The sequence below is a fragment of the Phocoena sinus genome, chromosome 13 (assembly GCF_008692025.1).
Source record: "Phocoena sinus isolate mPhoSin1 chromosome 13, mPhoSin1.pri, whole genome shotgun sequence".
Classification (NCBI taxonomy): domain Eukaryota; kingdom Metazoa; phylum Chordata; class Mammalia; order Artiodactyla; family Phocoenidae; genus Phocoena; species Phocoena sinus.
Window position 1 is genome coordinate 63002463 of NC_045775.1, and position 25378 is coordinate 63027840.

Sequence of the window (25378 nt, forward strand, 5' to 3'; positions counted from 1 at the left end):
AGTTCTTACTTAACCCTCTACTGCCTCTGACACTTTTCCACTGTTAGGTTCAAGTGCCCATGATACAGCCTGTCATACATTAGGCACTCAACCTTTAAAAATTTATAATTTTTAGGTTTGATTATTTTGGGTTTGTCCGAGGGTCTGATCGTCCCTCTGTGCAGGGGCAAAATTCAATTTTGGCCCGGCCCAGCCGAGGACTAAATTCTCCGCTCTTCCGACAGGAGCCCAATCCGGGTTTATTGTGAGTTTACAGTAGTGTGAGCAAGATCCCATCTCGTGACGGGGGCGAGGCGTCGGCGTCGCCTGTCAGCAGCTCCGCCCCTCTGAACTTCCCGCGGTCCCCGCGGGGCACCCTTAGCAACAAGCGCGCGCACTCCCTGCCCCGACCAGTCCGCGCGGCGCCGGCGCGAGGCGTCGGCGGTCTCCGCGCCTGCGCGCGGCCACAACCGCCAGTAGGTTCTCTTCCCCTCCCTTCCCTCCCCCCTCCCCCCTCCCCTCTCCTCCTCTTCAGCCTCCTGGAGCTAGACGCCAATATGGAGCTAGAGGACATATCGTGGCCAGGAGAGCTCGAGGAGGAGGAGGAAGCGGCGGAGAACTTGGACGAGTACGACGTGGTGATGGTGGAGGAGATGGAGGAAGAGGAGGGGCGGGAGCCGGACGCGGATTTTAACTACGAGAGCCAGCGTCGGGAGAGTACGGACGACGAGGAGGATGAGGAGGCCAAAGCCTGGCTGCAGGCGCACCCCGGCCGGACTTTGCCTCAGCCGTCGCTCCCGAGGCACAGCTGTTCGGAGGGCGAGCTGACTAGCCCGGGGAAGGTGAGCCGGGTCGGGGAGGGGTATGGGCGGCCGTCGGGCAGGGTGGTCCCTGAGCGCTTTGCCTGCTCTCCCTTGAGGGCTTCTTCCTCTTGCTCTCTGCCTGTCATGGTGCCGGACAAATAGTACGCGTGCTTTTAAAGGCTTGTAGGGCCATTTTGTCTCCTAGGCCCCGACTCTTGCCCAGGCTTCTGGCCGACTACTCCAAGTCTCCTGTTCTTTTCAGGCAAAGATCTCTCTTGTTACCTCCCCACCCTCCCTCTCTCCCCTGGGCTTTTTAAATTACTCCAGATGTTCAGAGGAGCCAATATTGTGGTTAAGAAACGCTCTGGGGAGGAGGTGGGCCTTATACCCTGAGGGAGGGGAAAAGGGCATTGTAGGAGTGGAGACAGTGGTTTCCCAGGGACTATCTTGTTGGGGAGACAATTAGGAGATTAGTTTGCCTGAAGGGCGGGACTGCCCTTGAGGGAGCAGAGTGGATTCTGTGCACCCTTTGAGTAGTTAGTCTCTAGAGGCTTCTTGCCAACTGTGCTTCTCTGACCTCTCGTTTGTAGCAATAAAGGGGTCCCCAGCCGGTAGGAGGGGCTTAGAAACGCAGGAGGCTTAAGTTGCAGCTCCCAACTGTCTGGAAAACTAGAAAGAGCTGATTTTATGGTTGCCTCCTGAAGATCATTTTGAAAATAACTGCATTTAATTGATTCCTTTTCAGGGACAAAGGAAAGGTTTGCTGTACGATTCAGATATCTAGTCATCAGACATTTATGAAATTTCTATTCTGTGAAAGGTACATTGTGGGGACAAAAAGAAACCTAAGGTTTATTGTCTAGGACTGCTCCTTAGACAAGATGTCAACTGTGCAGAGTAAAACAACAAGGTACAACAATTGAAAAGACAGAAGAAAGACTATATAGGCCTGTGCCGTTCAATACAGTAGTCATAGCGTGTGGCTCCTTACATCTTAATTTGTTAAAATTAAAAATTCAGTGCTTCTGTTGTACGAACAATGCTCAGTAGTCACACTTGACTAGTGGCTATGTAATTGGACAGTGCAGATATAGAATAATTTCATCACTACAGAAAGTTCTGCTGGACATGGATGCTGTAGACTGTTGATCATTAAAGAGTAATAGTTGTTGTTTTGCCTGGTAAATATTCCAATCGGTGCTGAGTTCACTGAACATATATTATTGAGCATTCTTCATGGGCCACACATTGTGCTGGTTGCTATGGAACCTTGGTGAACCCAAACATTTGTTGTCTCTGCTTTTCTAGTGTACGCAGTCTAGAAAGGGAGGCAGACAAAATTCAGTTGGGTCACAAAAATAAAAGTAAAATTGATATGTGCTAACATGCTTTGAAAACATTCAATAAGGGAATCTCATCTTGCCAGTGAAGCTGGGGAAAGCTTCCCTGAGGAAGTTATGACAAGCTGAGATCTGAAGACAGGTTACAGTCAACTAGGTGAAGTGAAAAAGGAAGGAGCTTTGCAGCTAAGGGAAAGGCACATAGAAGAAAGGTACTGTCAGTAAGAGAGAGTGTGGCATTTTCAAGGAACCAAAAGCCAATATGGGTTGAGCAGAGACTTCAAGGCTTTGTGTGCTATGCAAGGGATTTGGAAGCTTTATCCTGGGAAGTCATTGAAAATGTTTTAAACAAAGGGGTATAGGATAAGATTTGTGTTTCAGAAAGATCACTTTGTAGCACAGTAGAGAACAGCTTTGACAGCAGGGTGGGGTGGGGAGCTGCAATAATAAGTCAGGGATGCTAATTAGGAGGTCATTGCAGTATTGCCAGGCAAATGATGATGATGGTATTTTGGAATAAGGAAGTGTTGGTGGATATAGAAAAACGTAGACTGATTCGAGAGATATTTAAGAGGTAAAGTAATCACACTGATACACTAATTTTACATTATTTTTACACTAATAGTGGATTAGATGTGGAACACTAGGGCAAGAAGGTGTCAGGTTATTGGATAAATGGTTGAAATATGGCCAGGTTTATGGTAGGGGTGGTGGCCATGGTGTGGGGTGATGGGATGGTTGGGATGGGTGTTAAGATTATGGGTTTGGTTTTAGAGATCAGAGGAGGGGTCTGGGCTGGACATGTCAAGTTGTAAGTTGTCTACATATGGACCATAATTAAAGCCACACTTGTGGATGAGGTCTCCTAACTTTAATTTTGTTCCATGACTTCTTGTTTGAATAACTATTAATATATAAATTTAATATTCCGAGAAGATTTTAATTAAACCACTTTACCGCTTATTACAGCCAGTGTGGAAAAATTATTATCCTGTCTAACAGTGATCTATCTATGTGTAATATAAGATGTTGCTTCTTAGAGCCCAGAGTGCTTTTTCCGTAGAGGTGTTTTGTTTCTGTTTTTGAGAGAAATCAGATATTGTCCTATTTACCTTGGAGGGTATATGAAGGTGTGGGTGATGTGCTGTATTAAAGGTAGTTTTAAGATGATATAAAGAGTATTAAAATAATTTTTTGTTCACTAACATATTAAGATTTACTGGTGTAAGTTGGAAAATGTTTAAAGGAGAAACTTTAATATATTTCTTGCTAGAAATTTATTATAACATTTCTTTTAAATTAATTTATTTTTGGCTGTGTTGGGTCTTCGTTGCTGTACGTGGTCTTTCTCTAGTTGCGGTGAGCGGGGGCGGAGCACAGGCTCTGAACGCGCAGGCCCAGCGGCCATGGCCAACGGTCCCAGCCGCTCTGCGGCACGCAGGATCCTCCTGGACCGGGGCACGAACTCGCGCCCCCCCGCAGCGGCAGGCGGGCTCCCAACCACTGCGCCACCAGGGAAGCCCACGGTAGCTTCTCTTTTTGCGGAGCACAGGCTCTAGGCGTGCAGGCTCAGTAGTTGTGGCACATGGGCTTAGTTGCTCTGCGGCATGTGGGATCTTCCCGGGCCAAGGCTGGAACCCGTGTGCCTTGTATTGGCAGGCAGATTCTTAACCACTGCACCACCAGGGAAGCCTTGAACTATAAAATTTTTGAAGATGAGTTTGTTGTGTAGTATTTAATTCAGTGTATTCAAAGGAAGACACCAAATGATAGGAAACATTAATTTCATTCAGTCTGGTCTCAAGTTAAATGACAAAATTGTAATATTTGATCCACTCTCATGTATCTCTCTTAGTAGGCAATTAGGATGTTGTAGTGGTGATCTGTAAGGTGTTGATTAAGTTTGCAAGTCCTATTAATGAAACTGAGCTAAGGCGTGGAACTGTTTTAAGTTCAAGGCAAAATATGACCCGCCTTACAACCAAGTTTTTTTGAGTTCAGGGAAGTGAGCCCTTGCTGTATTGGTCTTATGCTGGTCCTACAGACCATTCAACATGGACCATTTCAAACACCTCTACTTTTAATTCCTAAACCTAAATTTCTGAACTGTGCTAGGGAAAATAATTCAATTCTGTGGATTGGTATCATAGAAATTCTTGGTCTTCAACTTTTTTTTTCTTTTAGTTTTATTGTTTATTTACTTTTCTTCCAGTTTTATTGAATATAATTGACATAAAGCACTGTATAAGTTTAAGATATACAGCATAATGATTTGACTTATATACATCATGAAATGGTTATCACAATAAGTCATCTCATATAGCTAGAAAATTAAAGAAATAGAAAAAAATTTTTTTTCTGGTGTTGAGAACTCTTAGGATTTACTCTTAACAATTTTCATATATAACATACAGCAGTGTTAATTATATTTATCATGTTGTGCATTGCATCCCTAGTACTTATTTATCTTATAACTGGAAGTTTGTACCTTTTGACCACTTGGACTCCAACTTTTTTTTTTTTTTGGCTGCATTAGGTCTTCATTGCTGTGTGCGGGCTTTCTCTAGTTGCGGTGAGTGGGGGCTACTCTTCATTGCAGTGAGAGGGCTTCTCATTGCGGTGGCTTCTCTTGTTGTGGAGCACTGGGTTCTAGGCGTGCATGCTTCAGTAGTTGCAGCACACGGACTCAGTGGTTGTGGCGCGCAGGCCCTAGAGTGCATGGGCTTCAGTAGTTGCAGCATGTAGGCTCAGTAGTTGTGGTGCATGAGCTTAGTTGCTCCATGGCGTGTGGGATCTTCCTGGACCAGGGATTGAACCCGTGTCCCCTGCATTGGCAGGCAGATTCTTAACCACTGCACCACCAGGGAAGTCTGGTCTCCAACTTTTAAATGGGTCATCAACAGTGCTTGGAAATCTTTTTATGTTTCCTCCTTCAGCTGCTTCTGCTTTTTCAGTCTTTTTTTTTTTTGCGGTATGCGGGCCTCTCACTGTTGTGGCCTCTCCTGTTGCGGAGCACAGGCTCTGGACGCGCAGGCTCAGCGGCCATGGCTCACGGGCCTAGCCGCTCCGCGGCATGTGGGATCTTCCCAGACCAGGGCATGAACCCGTGTCCCCTGCATCGGCAGGTGGACTCTCAACCACTGCGCCACCAGGGAAGCCCTGCTTTTTCACTCTTATCCTCTAGATTTCACCCAATGTTCAGCATTCTCCTATCAACAGGTTACCATTTCATAGAAGGAGAGAACACAGGCCTGAAACCCTACACCTTCCTGCTCCCCATCTCCAAATTTATCTACACTGTACAATTCTTAATCTTTTTTGACCTGTTAATACAGATTTTATTCTTAGTATTAATCCTTTCTTGTGCTCATAGGATAAAAACTATCAGTTATTGCGTATTTTTCTCTTAAGGAAGTGCTGGATTTTATTTGTAGATATTTGATAAATGATAATGGTTTAAGTTTTTTAAAAAAAAGTTTTCTTGACCTTTCTTTGTCAAATTTGGAATCAGAATTATGCCGTTTTTCTGCAAGGTACTGGGAAGATTTTTATTTTTCTGTGTCTTGGAACAGTTTAAATAATGTAAAATTTTCTTGCATGTTTGAAAAATAATCACTTGTGAAACTACTGTGCCTCTGGATTCCTTTCAGGGTTATAATCTGTATATACTCTCTCACTTTTCTTGGGTTAATTTTGTAATTTATGGTTTTTCTAGAAAATCATTTCAGCAAGGGTTTCTGGTTAATTATAATGGAGTGTTACATAGTATTCTTTATTTTTTTCTACTGCATCTGTGGTTATTTCCATTTCTCATTCCAGATTTTATATGATTATATTTTATCCTTCTCTTGATCTGACTAGCTATGGATTTGTCTTGTTAATTGTTTTCATCCAAGGAAACAGCTCTTAGATTTAAGTTTAATTCTATTGCTTTTCATCATTTAATTCATTAATTTCAGTTCTCATCTTTTACTATTTCCCTAGGTATATTTTATTTAATTTTACTTAATGTGCTGAATGCTTACCTGGCTTATTTAAAAACATTTTTAACAGTTTTGTTGAGATATAATTCAAATACCATACAATTTACCCTGAATTTTAATGCACAATTCAGTGGTTTCAGTAAATTAATAGATATGTGCAGCCATCACCACAATTTTAGAACAATTTTTTCATTACCTCAAAAAGAAACCCTGTATACTTTAGCTATCACCCCTCTAGCTTCCATTCTGCTAAGCAACCATTAATCTACTTTCTCTCTCTTTAGATTTGCCTATTCTGGGCCTTTAATATAAATGGAATCATATAATATGTAGTGCATGCCACACAGCTTTCAGGATCTTAGTTCCCCCAGCAGTGATCGAACCCAGGGCCTTGGCAATGAGAGCACCGAATCCTAACCACTGGACCACCAGCGAATTCCAATATATGGTCTTATGACTGGACTCTTTCACTTAGCATAATGTTTTTAGGAAACATCCATGTATATAACATCAATTTTTCATTCCTTTTTATGACTTAATAATATTCCATTTTATGGATATACTACATTTTTTTATCCATTCATCAGTTGATGGACATTTGGGTTGTTTTCTGCCTGTTGTCTATCTCAAAATGTTTGAAAATTCTCTTTGTGATTTCTTTTTTTGACCCGTTGGTTATTTAGGAGTCTGTTGCTTGATTTCCACGTATTTGTGAATTTCCTCAATTTCCTTCTGTTATTGATTTCTAATTTCATTCCATTTTGGTTGGAGAATATACTTTCCATGATTTCAGTTATTTAAAAAATTTGAGGCTTATGTGTATAATTGAGTCACTGTGCTGTACAGCAGAAATTAACACAACATTGTGAATCACTTATACTTCAATAAAATAAAATTTTAAAAAAATTTGAGGCTTGTTTTATGGCCTCACATATGGTCTGTCCTGGAGTTGTTCCATGTATGCTGAGGTGTATTCTGCTACCCTAGGCTGGAGTGTTCTATAATATCCATAGATGTAGTTTGTTTATAGAGTATTCACATCTTATATTTCCTTGTTGGTCTTGTCACAGGTAGCTATCATTTTTTTTTCATTTTAATTAATAGACTTTTTTGGGAGTAGATTTATGTTTAGCAGAAAGTACAGAATTCTCATGTACCTCTTTTTCCTCCCCTGTTTTCTCTATTATTAGCATCTTGTATTAGGGTGGCACATTTGTTACAGTCGGTAAGCCGATATTGATACATTATTAATTGAAGTGCATGTTTTTATCAGAGTCCACTTTTTGTACATTCTGTGGGTTTTGACAAATGTACAATGACATATGTCCACTATTACAGTATCACACAGAATAGTTTCACTGCCTAAAAAAATCCGTGTGCTCTACCTGTTTATCCCTCCCTTTCTTCCTCTGAAACCCTGGCAGCTGCTGATATTTTTACTGTCTCCACAGTTTTGCCTTTTCCAGAAAGTCATGTAGTCAGAATCATACAATATGTAGCCTTTTTATTTTTTATTATTTATTTATTTTAAAAATAAATGTATTTATTTTTGACTGTGTTGGGTCTTTGTTGCTGTGTGTGGGCTTTTTCTCTGCTTGCGGTGAGTGGGGGCTACTCTTTGTTGTGGTGTGCGAGCTTCTCATTGAGGTGGCTTCTCTTATTGCGGAGCATGGGCTCTAGGTGCATGGGCTTCAGTAATTGCGCACGCAGGCTCAGTAGTTGTAGCTTGCAGGCTGTAGAGTGCAGGCTCAGTAGTTGTGGCACATAGGCTTAGTTGCTCTGCAGCATGTGGGATCTTCCCAGACCAGGGCTTAAACCTGTGTCCCTGCATTGGCAGGCGGATTCTTAACCACTGTGCCACCAGGGAAGTCCCTATGTAGCCTTTTTAGAATGGCTTCTTTCACTTAGCAATATGCATTTAAGTTTCCTCCCATGTGTTTTCATGGTTTGGTAGCTCATTTCTTTTTTTCCAACTTGATTTCTTTTTCTTTTTTAAAAAATTGCAGTAAAATATATATAACATAAAAGTTACCATTAAAAAAAAATTATTTATTTTGGCTGCGCTGCGTGGCTTGCAGGATCTGAATTCCTCGACCAGGGGTTGAAGCCATGGCCCCAGCAGTGAAAGCATTGAGTCCTAACCACTCGACCACCAGGGAATTTCTCCATTTTAGCCATTTTTATGTGGCATTAAGTACATTCACACTGTTTTGTAATCTTTACTACCATCCATCTCCAAAACGTCTTCATCTTTACAAACTGAAACTTGAATATGTCTGCTTTATCTGATTCTGGTTCTGATGCTTGCTTTGTGTCTTCAAACTAGTTTTGTTTATGTCTTGTATGTCTTGTAATTTTTTTTGTTGAAAGCCAGGCATGTACTGAATGAATATGATATGAAAGGAACTGAAGTAAATAGACCTTTAATGTGAAGTTTTATAAGTTTATCTGGTTAGAGGTGATTTTGTGTTTATTGTTTGCTATAGCTGTAGGTGTCAAAGGCTAAAATTTCCTCTGGTGACCTTGTTTTTGTTCCCCCTGTTGTCTTTGGATTTCTCTAAGGACTTTTTTTTTTTTTAAATATGGAATTTTAAAATTAATTTATTTTTATTTATTTATTTATTTTTGGCTGTGTTGGGTCTTTGTTGCTGTGCACGGCCTTTCTCTAGTTGCGGCGAGTGGGGGCTGCTCTTTGTTGCGGTGCGCAGGCTTCTTGTTGGGGTGGCTCCAGGCGCGTGGGCTTCATTAGTTGTGGCTCACGGACTCAGTAGTTGCAGCTTGTGGACTCCAGAGCGCAGGCTCAGTAGTTGTGGTGCATGGGCTTTGTTGCTCCGCAGCATGTGGGATCTTCCTGGATCAGGGCTTGAACCCATGTCTCCTGTGTTGGCAGGCGGATTCTTAACCATTGTGCCACCAGGGAAGTCCCTCTAAGGACTTCTTAAGTAAGGTATGAGTTGTGCTGTTCTTTCATTCATATACCATCATTATCAGGAGCCCTGTTGATGTAGTGGTAAGGTGTGGGTGGAGGGTAAGTGTTCTATAGTCCTATTATTAGGACTTTGCCTGGGCTGTGATCTTCACTAGGGTTTCTCATTGTTTTCCCCTTAGGTGAGACAGGAAAGCTAGAAGGGGGCTGGAGTTGGGTATTTCCCTTCCCCTACATCACTTAGTCTCTGGTAAAACCCCAGGCTCTGGTAAAATAGTTTCTTTTGAGGGCAGGTCTTGTTAAGAACAGAATGCTCTAGGCCTGTTTCAAAATGGCTGCTTTTGCCCTCCCCCTGCCAGAGCGAGAGGAGATTTTTCTCTGATCTTAACTGTGGAACCTGGTACAGTTCCTGGAGGTAAAACTCATAAAGTGTGGGAGCCCCTCTAAGATTGTTTCCCAGGAGCTTTTAAATCTCAGGGCTGTCTACCCTGAGCCTCTAGCAATTTGTCAATTACAGTTCAGGCTTGCCTACCCTACTACAGGTCCCCATGGTGGTGTCTGCTCTGGGATTCTGTTCCATTAAGTTGTGATTCTCTGTATCCGTTTGTCTCTCTAATTTGGGAGACTGTAGTTTGCCCTTCATTTCAGTTCCCTGGTGGATGTAAGAAGAGTTGTTGATTTTCAATTTGTTCAGCTTTTTCTCTTTTTGTGGGGATGGGAGTGATGATTTCCTAACTCCTTGCATTGCTGGACCAGAGCTTTTTTTGTTTTGGTTGTTTTTCAATAGACTATGTTGTTGTTTGTTTTTTTTTTTTGCTGCACCCCACAGCTTGTGGGATCTTAGTTCCCCAACCAGGGACTGAACCTGTGCCTTTGGCAGTGAAAGCACGGAATCCTAATCACTAGACCACCCCAGGGAATTCCCTCAACAGACCATTTTTTAGAGCAGTTTTAGGTTCAAAGAAAAATTGATCAGATAGTACAGAGATTTCCCATCCACCTCCTGCCCCCACACATGCACAGCCTCCTCCACTGTCAATATCCCACATCAGAGTGGAGTGTGTTTGTTACAGTGAATCTACATTGACATCCAAAGCCAGAGTTTACATTAGGGCTCACTTTTGGTATTGTACATTCTATGGTTTTTGACAAACGTATAATGGCATGTATCCACCATTATGGTACAATATAGTTTCTCCATGTCTTTTCATGACTTGGTAGTTCATTTCTTTTCTCTTTTTTTTTTTTGTGGTACACAGGCCTCTCACTGTTGTGGCCTCTCCCGTTGCGGAGCACAGGCTCTGGACGCGCAGGCTCAGCAGCCATGGCTCACGGGCCCAGCCGCTCCGTGGCATGTGGGATCTTCCTGGACTGGGGCACGAACCCGTGTCCCCTGCATCGGCAGGTGGACTCTTAACCACTGCGCCACCAGGGAAGCCCAGCTCATTTCTTTTTAGTGCTGAATAATATTACATTGTCTAGATGTACCACAGTTTATCTTATCCATTCACCTACTAAAGGATATTTTAGTTGCTTTCAAGTTTTGGCAGTTATGTGTAAAGCTGCTCTAAACATCCATGTGCAGGCTTTTATGTAGACACATCTTTTCAGTCCATTTGGGTCAGTACCAAGGAGTTTGATTACTAGATTGTATGCTAATAACATGTTTAGTTTTATAAGAAATTGCCAAATTGTCTTACAAAGTGACTGTACCATTTTGCTTTCCCACCATCATTCAGCAGTGAATGAGAGTTCCTGTTGTTCCATATCCTTGGCAGCATTTGTTGTCAGTGTTTTGGATTTTGGCTATTCTAATAGGTAGGTAGTAGTGTCTCATTGTTTTACTTTACAGTTCCCTAATGATAAATGATACTTAGCATCTTTTCATATGCCTATTCCAGTTGTATATCTTCTTTGGTGGTCTGTTGCCCATTTTCTAACCAAGTTGTTTGTGTTCATATTGTTGAGTTTTAAGAGTTCTTTGTATATTTTGGTTAACAGTCCTTATCAGATATGTCTGTTAGAAATATCTTCTCCCAGTCTGTGGCTTGTCTTCTCATTCTCTTGACACTGTCTTCCACAGAACAAAGGTTTTTAATTTTGATGAGTGCAGCTTATCAGTTATTTCAGGGATTGTGCCTTTCGTGTTGTACCTAAAAAGTGATCACCATAGCCAAGGTGATCTAGGTTTTCTCCTATATTATCTTCTAGGTGTTTTATAGTTTTTATAGTTTTGCATTCTGCATTTACATCTATGATCCATTTTGAGTTAAGTTTTGTGGAAGGGGTAAGATCTGTGTCTAGATTCACTTTTTGCACGTGGATGTCCAGTTATTCCAGCATAATTTGTTGAAAAGACTGTCTTTGCTCCATTACGTTGCCTTTGTTCCTTTGTCAATTATCAGTTGTCTTTATGTGGGTCTATTTCTGGACCCTGTTGTGTTACAGTGATCTGTTTGTCTAGTCTTTCACCAATACCACACTCTTGATTGCTGTAGCTTTATAAGTAAGTCTTTAAGTCAAGTAGTATCAATCCTCCCACTTTGGCTTCTTCAATTTTGTGCTGGCTATGCTGGGTATTTTGACTCTTCATATAAACTTTAGAACCAGTTTGTCAATGTCCACAAAATAATTTTCTTGGATTTTGATTGGAATTGTATTGAATCTATACAACAGGTTGGGAGGAACTGACGTTGACAGTATTGAGTCTTTCTAACCATGAAAAAGGACTATTCATCCATTTAATTAGTTCCTTTTTGATTTCTTTCGCCGGAGTTTTATAGTTTCCCTCATGTAGATCTTGTATATATTTGGTTAGATTTATACCTAAGTATTTAATTTTTGGGGTGCTAATGTAAATGGTATTGTGGTGTTTTTTTGTTTTTTGAGGTTTTTTTTGGCCATGCCATGTGGCATGTGGGATCTTAGTTTCCTGACCAGGGATCAAACCTGCACCCCCTGCAGCAGAAGTGTGGAGTCTTAACCACTGGACCGCCACGGAAGCCCCAATGGTATTGTGTTTTTAATTTCAAATTCCAGTTGTTCATTGCTGGTATATAGGAGAGCCATTGACATTTGCTCTGTTTTTTTTTGTTTTTTTAATGTTCAAGAATCATCCACAGAATCTCTATCCATCCACTGCTTTTGGAACCTGGAGTATTGAGGTCTAATTATTGTTGGATTGTCTCTTTTTTCCTTCAGTTCTGTTAGTTTTTTTAATAACCTTATTTATTTATTTATTTTTGGCTGTGTTGGGTGTTCGTTGCTGCGTGCGTGCTTTTTCCCTAGTTGTGGGAGTGGGGGCTGCTCTTCGCTGCGGTGCCTGGGCTTCTCATTGCAGTGGCCTCTCCCTTTGCGGAACATGGGCTCTGGGCGCACTGGCTTCAACAGTTGCAGCACATGGGCTCAGTAGCTGTGGCTTGTGGGCTCTAGAACGCAGGCTCAGTAGTTGTGGTGCACGGATTTGGTTGCTCTGCGGCATGTGGGATCTTACCGGAGCAGAGCTCGAACCCATGTCCCCTGAATTGGCAGGTGGATTCTTAATCACTGCACCACCAGGGCAGTTCCCAGTTCTGTTAGTTTTTACTTAAGGTGTTTTGGAGCTCTGATGCTAGGTGCATATATATTTTTAATTATTAGGTAGTCTTGGTGGATTGACCCTTTTATCATTCTGAAATGTCCCTTAGGCACTTCCCTTAGTATTTCTTGTAAAAGAAATAAATTTTCTGTTTTGGTTTATGTGGGGATTGAAAATTTTTTAAAAAATTTTATGTGGTAAAATACACATAACATCTTAACCACGTTAACCATTTTAAAGTGTACAGTTCAATAATGTTAAATATGTTAACATTGTTGTGCAACCAATGTCCTGAATTCTTAAACTGAAGCTCTGCACCTGTAAACAACCAACTCCGCATTCCCTCTCACCCCAGCCCCTAGTAACAACCATTCTACTTTGTGTTTCTGTGAATTTGATTAATTTGGATACCTCATTTAAGAGGAATCATACACTATTGGTCTTTTGTGACTGGCTTATTTCACTTAGCTTAATGTCCTCAAGGTTCATGCACATTGTAACATATGACCAGATTAACTTCCTTTTAAGGCTGAATAATATTCTCTTGTACTTTTTTTTTTTAACATCTTTATTGGAGTATAATTGCTTTAAAATGGTGTGTTAGTTTCTGCTTTACAACAGAGTGAGTCAGATATACATATACATATGTTCCCATATCTCTTCCCTCTTGCGTCTCCCTCCGTCCCTCCCTCCCACCCTCCCTATCCCACCCCTCTAGGTGGTCACAAACCACCTAGCTGATCTCCCTGTGCCATGCGGCTGCTTCCCACTAGCTATGCACTCTACGTTTGGTAGTGTATATATGTCCATGCCACTCTCTCACTTCATCACAGCTTACCCTTCCCCCTCCCCATATACTCAAGTCCATGCTCTAGTAGGTCTGTGTCTTTATTCCCGTCCTACCCCTAGGCTCTTCATGACATTTTATTTTCTTACATTCCATATATATGTGTTAGCATACGGTATTTGTCTTTCTTTTTCTGACTTACTTCACTCTGTATGACAGACTCTTGGTCCATCCACCTCACTACAAATAACTCAATTTCGTTTCTTTTTATGGCTGAGTAATATTCCATTGTATATTTGTGCCACATCTTCTTTATCCATTCATCTGTCGATGGACACTTAGGTTGCTTCCATGTCCTGGCTATTGTAAATAGAGCTGCAATGAACATTTTGGTACATAACTCTTTTTGAATTATGGTTTTCTCAGGGTATATGCCCAGTAGTGAGATTGCTGGGTCGTATGGTTGTTCTATTTTTAGTTGTTTTTTTTTCTTTTTGTGGTACGCGGGCAAAAGCTTTTAAGTTTCATTAGGTTCCATTTGTTTATTTTTGTTTTTATTTCCGTTTCTCTAGGAAGTGGGTCAAAAAGGATCTTGCTGTGATTTATGTCATAGAGTGTTCTGCCCATGTTTTCCTCTAAGAGTTTGATAGTGTCTGGCCTTACATTTAGGTCTTTAATCCATTTTGAGTTTATTTTTGTGTATGGTGTTAGGGAGTGTTCTAATTTCATACTTTTACATGTACCTGTCCAGTTTTCCCAGCACCACTTATTGAAGAGGCTGTCTTTTCTCCATTGTATATTCTTGCCTCCTTTATCAAAGAGAAGGTGATCATATGTGTGTGGGTTTATCTCTGAACTTTCTATCCTGTTCCATTGATCTATATTTCTGTTTTTGTGCCAGTACCATACTGTCTTGATTCCTGTAGCTTTGTAGTATAGTCTGAAGTCAGGGAGCCTGATTCCTGCAGCTCCATTTTTCTTTCTCAAGATTGCTTTGGCTATTCGAGGTCTTCTGTGTTTCCATACAAATCGTGAAATTTGTTGTTTTAGTTCTCTAAAAAATGCCTGTGGTACTTTGATAGGGATTGCATTGAATCTGTAGATTGCTTTGGGTAGCAGAGTCATTTTCACAATGTTGATTCTTCCAATCCAAGAACATGGTATATCTTTCCATCTATTTGTATCATCTTTAATTTCTTTCATCAGTGTCTTATAATTTTCTGCATACAGTTCTTTTTTCTCCTTAGGTAGGTTTATTCCTAGATATTTTATTCTTTTTGTTGCAATAGTAAATGGGAGTGTTTTCTTAATTTCACTTTCAGATTTTTCATCACGAGTGTATAAGAATGCCAGAGATTTCTGTGCATTTATTTTTTATCCTGCTACTTTACCAAATTCATTGATTAGCTCTAGTAGTTTTCTAGTAGCATCTTTAGGATTCTCTATGAATAGTATCATGTCATCTGCAAACAGTGACAGCTTTACTTCTTCTTTTTCGACTTGGATTCCTTTTATTTCTTTTTCTTCTCTGATTGCTGTGGCTAGAACTTCCAAAGCTATGTTGAATAAGAGTGGTGAGAGTGGGCAACCTTGTCTTTTTCCTGATTTTAGTGGAAATGTTTTCAGTTTTTCACCATTGAGGACGATGTTGGCTGTGGGTTTGTCATATATGGCCTTCTTTATGTTGAGGAAAGTTCCCTCTATGCCTACTTTCTGCAGGGTTTTTATCATAAATGCGTGTTGAATTTTGTCGAAAGCTTTTTCTGCATCTATTGAGATGATCATATGGTTTTTGTCCTTCAATTTGTTAATATGGTGTATCACGTTGATTGATTTGCGTATATTGAAGAATCCTTGCATTCCTGGAATAAACCCCACATGATCATTGTGTATGATCCTTTAAATGTGCTGTTGGATTCTGTTTGCTAGTATTTTGTTGAGGATTTTTGCATCTGTTTTCATCAGTGATATTGTCCTATAGTTTCTTTCTTTGTGACATCTTTGTCTGGTTTTGGTATCAGGGTGATGGTGGCCTCATAGAATGAGTTTGGGAGTGTTCCTCCCTCTGCTATATTTTGGAAGAGTTTGAGAAGGATAGGTGTTAGCTCTTCTCCAAATGTTTGATAGAATTCGCCTGTGAAGCTGTCTGGTCCTGGGCTTTTGTTTGTTGGAAGATTTTAAATCACACTTTCAGTTTCATTACTTGTGATTGGTCTGTTCATATTTTATATTTCTTCCTGGCTCAGTCTCGGCAGGTTGTGCATTTCTAAGAATTTGTTCATTTCTTCCAGGTTGTCCATTTTATTGGCATAGAGCTGCTTGTAGTAATCTCTCATGATCTTTTGTATTTCTGCAGTGTCAGTTGTTGTTTCTCCTATTTCATTTCTAATTCTATTGATTTGAGTCTTCTCCCTTTTTTTCTTGATGAGTCTAGCTAATGGTTTATCAATTTTGTTTATCTTCTCAAAGAACCAGCTTTTAGTTTTATTGATCTTTGCTATTGTTTCCTTCTTTTTCATTTATTTCTGATCTGATCTTTATGATTTCTTTCCTTCTGCTAAATTGGGGTTTGTTTGTTCTTCTTTCTCTAATTGCTTTAGGTGCAAGGTTAGGTTGTTTATTTGGAATGTTTCCTGTTTTTAAGGTAGGATTGTATTGCTATAAACTTCCCTCTTAGAACTGCTTTTGCTGCATCCCATAGGCTTTGAGTCGTCAGGTCTCCATTGTCATTTGTTTCTAGGTATTTTTTGATTTCCTCTTTGATTTCTTCAGTGGTCACTTCGTTATTAAGTAGTGTATTGTTTAGCTCCATGTGTTTGTATTTTTTACAGATCTTTTCCTGTAATTGATATCTAGTCTCCTAGTGTTGTAGTTGGAAAAGATACTTGATAATCATTTCAATTTTCTGAAATTTACCAAGGCTAGATTATTGACCCAAGATATGATCTATCCTGGAGAATGTTGCATGAGCACTTGAGAAAAATGTGTATTCTGTTGTTTTTGGATGAAAAGTCCTATAAATATCAATTAAGTCCATCTTGTTTAATGTATCATTTAAAGCTTATGTTTCCATATTTATTTTCATTTTGGATGATCTGTCCATTGGTGGAAGTGGGGTGTTAAAGTCCCCTACTATGATTGCGTTACTGCTGATTTCCCCTTTTATGGCTGTTAGTATTTGCCTTATGTATTTAGGTGCTCCTATGTTGGGTGCATAAATATTTACAACTGTTATACCTTCTTCTTGGATCTATCCTTTGATCATTATGTAGTATCCTTCTTTGTCTCTTGTAATAGTCTTTATTTTAAAGTCTGTTTTGTCTGATATGAGAATTGCTACTCCAGCTTTCTTCTGATTTCCATTTGCATGGAATATCTTTTTCCATCTCCTCACTTTCAGTCTTTATGTGTCCCTAGGTCTGAAGTGGGTCTCTTGTGGACAGCATATATACGGGTGTTGTTTTTGTATCCATTCAGTCAGTCTGTGTCTTTTCGTGGGAGCATTTAATCCATTTACATTTAAGGTAATTATCGATATGTATGTTCCTATTCCCATTTACTTAATTGTTTTGGGTTTATTTTTGTAGGTCTTTTCCTTCTCTTGTGTTTCTTGCCTAGAGAAGTTCCTTTAGCAGTTGTTGTAAAGCTGGTTTGGTGGTGCTGAACTCTCTCAGCTTTTGCTTGTTTGTAAAGGTTTTAAGTTCTCCATCAAATCTGAATGAGATCCTTTCTGGGTAGAGTAATCTTGGTTGTAGGTTTTTCTCCTTCATCACTTTAAATACGTCCTGCCACTCCCTTCTGGCTTGCAGAGTTTCTGCTGAAAGATCAGCTGTTAACCTTATGGGGATTCCCTTGTGTGTTATTTGTTGTTTTTCCCTTGCTGCTTTTAATATGTTTTCTTTGTATTTAATTTTTGATAGTTTGATTAATATGTGTCTTGGTGTATTTCTCCTTGGATTTATCCTGTATGAGATTCTCTGTGCTTCCTGGACTTGATTAACTATTTCCTTTCCCATATTAGGGAAGTTTTCAACCATAATCTCTTCAAATATTTTCTCAGTCCCTTTCTTTTTCTCTTCTTCTTCTGGGACCCCTATAATTCGAATGTTGGTGCATTTAATGTTATCCCAGAGGTCTCTGAGACTGTCCTCAGTTCTTTTCATTCTTTTTTTTTATTCTGCTCTGCAGTAGTTATTTCCACTGTTTTATCTTCCAGGTCACTTTTCCGTTCTCCTGCCTCAGTTATTCTGCTATTGATGCCTTCTAGAGTATTTTTAATTTCATTTATTGTGTGGTTCATCATTGCTTGTTTCCTCTTTAGGTCTTCTAGGTCCTTGTTAAATGTTTCTTGCATTTTCTCTATTCTATTTCCAAGATTTTGGATTATCTTTACTATCATTATTCTGAATTCTTTTTCAGGTAGACTGCCTATTTCCTCTTTATTTGTTAGGTCTGGTGGGTTTTTACCTTGCTCCTTCATCTACTGTGTGGTTTTCTGTCTTCTCATTTTGCTTCTCTTACTGCGTTTGGGGTCTCCTTTTCGCAGGCTGCAGGTTTGTAGTTCCCATTGTTTTTGGTGTCTGCCCCCAGTGGCTAAGTTTGGTTCAGTGGGTTGTGTAGTTTCCTGGTGGAGGGGCCTAGTGCCTATGTTCTGGTGAATGAGGCTGGATCTTGTCTTCCTGGTGGGGAGGTCCACGTTTGGTGGTGTGTTTTGGGGTGTCTGTAGCCTTATTATGATTTTAGGCAGCCTCTCTGCTAATGGATGGGGCTGTGTTCCTGTCTTGTTAGTTGTTTGGCATAGGGTGTCCAGCACTGTAGCTTGCTGGTCATTGAGTGAAGCTGGGTGTGGTCTTGGTGTTGAGATGGAGATCTCTGGGAGATTTTTGTGGTTTGATTTTACATGGAGCTGGGAGGTCTCGTGGACCACTGTCCTGAAGTTGGCTCTCCCACCTCAGAGGCACAGCACTGATCCCTGGCTGGAGCACCAAGAGCCTTTCATCTACACGGCTCAGAATAAAAGGGAGAAAAAATAGAGAGAAAGAAAGGAAGGAAGGAAGGTAGGAGGATAAAATAAAGTAGGATAAAATAAAATAAAGTTATTAAAATAAAAATAATTATTAAGAAAAAAAATTTTTTTAAGTAAAAAGAAAAAAGAGAAAAAAACCAGACGGTCAGAACCCTAGGACAAATGGTGAAAGCAAAGCTATACAGACAAAATCTCACACAGAAGCCTACACATACACACTCACAAAAAGAGGAGAAGGGCAAAAAATTATCTATCTTGCTCCCAAAGTCCACCTCCTCAATTTGGGATGATTTGTTGTCTATTCAGGTATTTAAGAATTTTCATGAAATCCAGTTTGTCTATTGTTTTTTTTGTTTCTTGTGCCTTTGATATCATATCCAGGAAATCACTGCCAAATCTGCTGTTGTGCAACTTTTGCTCTGAGTTTTCTAAGAGTTTTATAGTTTTAGGTCTTAACATTTAAGTCTTCGGTCCATTTAGAGTTGAGTTTTGTGTATGTTGCTAGGTGAGAGTGTAACTTCATTCTTTTGCATGTGGATAACCAGTTTTATGAGCAACAGTTGTTGAAAAGACTATCCTTTTCCCATTGAATGGTCTTGATACCTTTGCTGAAAATCATTTGACCATGTATGTGAGAGTTTATTCCTGGGGTCTCTTTGCTCTAGCTGGGACTTCCAATAATGTGTTGAATAGAAGTGGCAAGAGTTGGCATTCTTGCCTTGTTCCTGGTCTTAGAGGAAAAGCTTTCAGTTTTACACTGTTGAGTGTGGTGTGAGTTAGTTGTGGGCCCTCATAAATGGCCTTTATTATATTGATTAGTTTCCTTCCATTCCTGATTTGTTGAGTGCTTTTTCATGAAAGGGTGTTGAGCATTGTCAACTGCTTTTTCTGTATCAGTCAAGATGATCGTGTGGTTTTGTCCTTCATTCTGTTAATGTGAAGTATTATATTGGTTGATTTTTATGTGTTGAATCATCCTTACATTTCATGGTTAATTCCCACTTGATCATGGTGTATACATACTTCTTTTAATGTGTTGTGAATTCTGTGTGCTAGTATTTTGTTGAGGATGATTGAAGCCATCTGGTCCTTGGCTTTTCTGTGTTGGCAGGTTTTTGATTACTGATTGAATCTCCTTGCTAGTTATATGTTTGTTCAGATTTTCTATTTTTTCATGATTCAGTCTTGGTAGGTTGTGTCTTTCTAGGGATTTATGTGTGTCTTCTTGGCTATCCAATTTGTTGGTATACAGTTGTTCATAGTATTTATTCTCTTATAATCCTTATTTCTGTGGCATTGGTTGTAATATTCCCTCTTTCATTTCTGATTTTATTATTTGAGTCTTCTTTTTTTCCTTAGTCAGTCTGGCTAAGAGGTTGTCAATATTGTTGATCTTCTGAAAAGCACACTTTTAGTTTCATGATTTTTTTTTTCCTGTTGACTATTTCATTTATCTGTGCTGTAATCTTTGTTATTTCCTTCCTTCTGCCTGCTTTATGTTTAGTTCTTTTAGTTCCTTGAGGTACAAGTTAGATTGCTTACTTGAGATCTTGCCTTTTTTTAATATATGCATTTACGGCTATAAACTTCCTTCTTAGTACTTCTTTCGCTGCGTCCATAAGTTTTTTGGCATTTTGCGTTTTCATCTGTGTCCAGGTATTTTCTAATTTCCTTTGTGACTTCTTGTTTGACCCACTGGTTTTGTAAGACACGTGTTTAATTTCCACATATTGTAAAATTTCCAGTTTTTCTTGTGCTATTTGTTTCTAGTTTCATTCCATTGTGATTGGAAAAGATAGTGTATTATGATTTCAGTCTTCTTGAATTTATTAAGACTTGCTTTGTGGCTAGACATGTGTTCTATCCTGTAGAATGTTGCATGTGTACTTGAGAAAATGTGTTCTGTTGTTGGGTGGAGTGTTCTGTATATATGTTATGTCTGATTGGTCTGTAGTGCTGTTCAATTTCTATATTTCCTTATTCTTCTGTATGGTTGTTCTGTTCATTATTGAAAGTGGGTGTTGAAGCCGGGTGTTGAAGCCTCTTATGTTGCTGTGTATTTCTCTCTTCAATTCTTTCAACATCTGCCTCATTAATTTAGGAGCTCTGAGGTTTGGTGCATAAATACTTATAAATCTTGGTGAATTGACCCCTTTTTAAAAAAATAAAATTTATTTATTTATGGCTGCATTGGGTCCTCGTTGCTTTGTGTGGGTTTTCTCTAGTTGCGGGCTTCTCATTGCAGTTGCTTCTATTGTTGCAGAGTACGGGCTCTAAGCGTGTGGGCTTCAGTAGTTGTGGTATGCGGGCTTCAGTAGTTGTGGCTCGTGGGCTCTAGGGTGCAGGCTCAATAGTTGTGGCTCATGGGCTTAGTTGCTCTGCAGCATGTGGGATCTTCCCGGACCAGGGCTCGAACCTGTGTTCCCTGCATTGGCAGGCAGATTCTTAACCACTGCACAACCAGGGAAGCCCTGAATTGACCCTTTTATCATTATATGATGTATTTCTTCGTCTCTTGTAACGGTTTTTGACTTAAAGTCTATTTTGTCTGAAATTGATATAGCCACTCCTGTGCTCTTTTGGTTACTATTTGCATGAAATCTCTTTTTTCATCCTTTTACTTGGAATCGATATGTATCCTTATATCTAAAATGTTTCTTTGATAGACAACATGTAGTTGGAAGACTACTAAAGACCAGTATTTCTTTTTTAAAATATTTATTTATTTATTTTGGCTGCACTGTGTCTTAGTTGTGGCACACAGGATTTTCGTTGTGGCACGTGGGATCTTTAGTTGTGACATGCATGCAGTATCTATATCCCTGACCAGGGATCAAACCCGGGCCCCCTGCATTGGGAGTGCAGAGTCTTAGCCACTGGGCCACCAGGGAAGACCCAGACTGCTCACTTTTAATATTAAAAAATGACTCAGGGAAAGACTCTGAAACTGTTTATTTATACCAAAAGACATTTAATCTCAGATCAGAGAGTTGCTGATGACACCTGCTTAGTTTTGAAGCATTATTCTCAAGAATTCTCTTTCAAGTATTTGGGTTATACCACTATCCAGAGGCAACTGGGAAAACTGATCAAACATATGGGAATTATTAGAAATTAATTTCCTTAATGAAGTCTATAAACCATCAAGTAGGTAATAAAAGTAAGTTCGGGAAAATGTATTTTTTAATAAGAACTTTTAATATTTAATTTTAACTTTTGGGGTTTTTTTTTAGCTGATAAAATTGAGAGAGTGTTCTTTTTTCTCACACGTTGGGGTTAGTTGTCAAAGTGCTGGTTTCTTAATATTGTATCATTAGTGTTCTACAAATATCCTAATGAATCAAACTCTTTTATTGTAAGCTAATGTGAATTAGCAATTTTCAAAGGCAACACCCTGTGCTCTACACCCAGTATTATTTAGTTGCAGTGAATAACCATTTTGAACATTCATTTTGGCATTCTTTCCTCGAGGGCTCAAAGAAGACTAACTGTGCCAAAACATTGGCTGTATTGTTATTTATTTAGGGATTTCAAATTGCCAAAATGAATTTGCAAAATGCCTTTCTTTGCTTTTCTATTCTTTATCCCTTAAAAAATGCCATTGAAGCAAGGTGGGTGTGCCCCATGGTGTTCTACCTTTTGAGAAAAACCTCTTGGAAGAGTTGATACCATAGAAATCTCTTTAGTTGAATAGATTTTAAGTTAAGCTTGCCTTTCTATGGTCAAAAGCACATTGTTGTAAGCGCTCTGTAAAAATGTTTTGTTAGTGTAGTAACTGTTAATTCTGGGGGGAAAAAATCTTATGACCTTGGGTTTCCTTCAGAGGCTCTTTCACATTTTTGGTTGTGTTAGCATTCATCTTTTCTTGACTCATAACTGCCTGTTTTACTTTTAATAACCTCTTCTTTTTTTATGGACATTGTGTCTTTTTAAAAAGTCTCTTTAAGGGTCTGAGATATTCTCATTTTAAAGTCTTCTGAAAGTATAGTTTGTAATCTCATTTTTAGCAGGAGTGTTACTTTGTTTTCTCTTTTGGTACATCCTTCTCTACCTGGTGTTTTTTTTGGTTGTCTCTGCCTTGCCCCTTGTTGTTCCTTCTTTATAAGGAAGGTTTATATTGGAAGCTTTGGGTTCTTTCTCTCCAAGAATATTGGGGAAAATCTCAATAACCAGTACCTGAACCAGCAGGTGAGTTGACTGAGGTCACTTTTGTTTGATAACCTCTGATCTTTTCCATGTGCATTGCTTCAGCCTTGGGCAGTAGTCACAGCTTTTATTGCCTTCTTTCACAGATGGGAGAGCCCTGCTTCAACTCCTGATTTCACAAAATGAGCCTAACTTTGTCCCCACTTTCCATGCTATAAGATGATTTTAGTTCCTATTATTAGAGTTAATTTCTTAGGTGTCTCAAATAGTAAGATTGTAAAATAGATAACTTGCTTGTTTCTGCTTGCTTCTTTTACTGCTAAACATAGGAGGTTAAAGAACTGCTGTGGTTTGTTGGAATATGTTGAGTCCTTACTGGGTTACCTTAAATCCCTGTTTCCTTATTTTTAAGTGAAGATAATTTGGACAGTGGTTGTGAAGCCCAAATGTTACTATATTTGTGAAAGTGCTTTATAAACAGAGAAACATAATCTAAATGTTAGACTTTATTATTGTTTAGTCATAAGGATTGTGTTATTATTCTATTTAAATCTTTTGATCTTCAGGTTGTTCCATTGACCTGTCATGAATGGCAACAGCCATTATATCAAAACAATAGTGGAACACAGATTTCTGATACTAATATGGTCTCTTTGGAAAAAACAGCTCAGTGGTGTTCTGGGGATGATCAGGTATGTCTTGCATAACTGGCAAACTATCTTTTGGTAAGCAGCATGAGAAATTCTGATTTAGCTATGAAGAATGGAAAGAGGTGAATTACTTTAATATTCCATTTTTCTAATAGATCTTTGGCAGCCTTAATTATGTAGAACAGCGTTTACTTTTTTTTTTTGGTCTCAGGACTCCTTCACATTCTTCAAAAGTATTTTAAAGAGCTTTTGTTTATAAGGGTTATCTGTATCAATATTTAGCTTACAAAAAAATTAAAACATTTAAAAAATATTTATTTAGAAATAACAAACCCATTACATATTAACATACAAATATATTTTTAAATGAAAAATGGGTATTTTCCAAAACAAAAAAAATTAGTTGAAAGGGTGGCATTGTTTTACAGTTTTGCATATCTCTTTAATGTCAGGCTTACTAGAAGACAGTTGGTGTATTAGGCAGGGTTCTCCAGAAAAATAGAACCAATAGGAAACATATACGTACGTAAATAGGTATATACAAATATATATATATGTAAAATAAGGAATTGGTTCATGTGATTATGGAGGCTGAGAGTTCCCAATATCTGTCCTGGGGATCCAGGAGAGCTGATAGTATAGTTCCAGTCTGAATCTGAAGGCCTGAGAACCAGGAGCTGACCGATGGTGTATGTTCTAGCCTAAGTCTAGAGGTCCAAGGACCAGGTGAGCTGATAGTCCAAGTCCAAAGCAGAAGACTGATGTCCCAGCTTGAAGACCATCAGGCAGAGAGAGCGAATTATCTTTTGCTTAGCCTTTTGTTCTATTCAGGCCTTTAATGGGTTGGATGAGGCCTGCCCACCTTAAGAAGGGCAGTCTCCTTTACTAAGTCTGTGGATCAGATGTTAATCTCATCCAGACACACCCTCACAGACACACCCAGATGTTTAACCAAATACTTGGCACAGCCAAGTTGACACATAAAGTTAACCATCATAACTGAATTCCCAGATCTGCTTCTGCATTTAGTCCATTGGGATATATTGTTTTGGTTGAATTATGTGAAGAAAATCTGACCTTACATAGATATGTAGTTAGAAAAGGGAGGCCCACTTAACTTCCCTGAAAGGGTGTCAGTGACCCCCAGGGATCTTTGGACCATACTTTGGGAACCACTGATCTAGAGCATAGTAATAAACTTAGAAGAAATGGAAAAAATTGTGAGCAGATAGGAAAAAGCCTCATATATGTTTGTTGGAGAAAAAAATGCATCATTACTCATAATGATTATTTAAGGTTGATTATCTAATAACTTGGGTATCAGATTTCTTCTAGTACCTTCAATTTCCCCTAAATTGCATTTATTATCCATTAAATGCAAGGTATGGAGGAAGGAGATTTACTGTCGCCAAGTGAAAAGGGTTAAGAGAAACCCTGACCAGAAAAAGCATGGTACTCTGTGATCATTAAATGGAAGGGGGATTGTTATGGGTTGAATTGTGTGCCCCAAAATGATGTGTTGAAGTCCCAATCTGCAGTACCTCAGAATGTGACCTTATTTGGAAATATAGTGATGGAAGATAGAACTATTTAAATTAAGAAGAGATCATACTGGATTTAGGGTGGGCCCTTAATCCGATATGACTGGTGTCCTCGTAAGAGAGAGACACACAGGAAGAGGTCTGCTCTATGAAGACAGAGGCAGAGATGGAGTTATGCTGCCATAAGCCAGGAAATGCCCGGGGCTTCGAGAAAGAGGAAGAGGTAAGAAGAATCCTCCCCTAGAGGCTTTGGATGGCCTGCCAACACCTTGATTTCAGACTTGTAGCCTCCAGAACTGTGAGAGAATAAATTTCTGTTGTTTTAAGCCCTCCACTTTGTGTAAGTTCATTATGGCAGCTTTAGGAAACGAATACAGAGGTATATTCCTAAATAGTTTAATATTCTCTGAGGGCATGTTTATGGTAGAGCACAGTCCAAAAATGGACATCTTGCCTTTTTTTGGTGCTTGTTTTATAAAATATAAACCGTGGATAGATCCTGTAGCTCTTCATTTCTGCCTTTATGCCTGTGTTCATCAGAAGAACTGGAGGATTATACCACTTCCTAATTCTCTCCCCTCTTTTCTCCTGGTTATTCTGCTCATTCATCCTTGTCTCTG

General features: G+C 39.4%; 1 protein-coding gene across 2 annotated transcripts in view; it reads left to right on the plus strand.

Annotated features, from left to right (window-relative positions):
• The first annotated feature begins 532 nt into the window (after nt 1–532).
• Nucleotides 533–25378, plus strand: part of ALMS1 (ALMS1 centrosome and basal body associated protein) — a 247530-nt gene continuing 222684 nt past the window's right edge. The window contains exons 1-2 of one of the 2 annotated variants that reach the window (XM_032652290.1): nt 533–821; nt 23134–23259. In XM_032652290.1, coding sequence (XP_032508181.1) covers nt 537–821; nt 23134–23259 — 411 coding nt within the window. In that variant the 5' untranslated portion in view covers nt 533–536. The remainder of the gene's footprint in view (nt 822–23133; nt 23260–25378) is intronic. The other variant, XM_032652291.1, reaches the window with a different exon arrangement.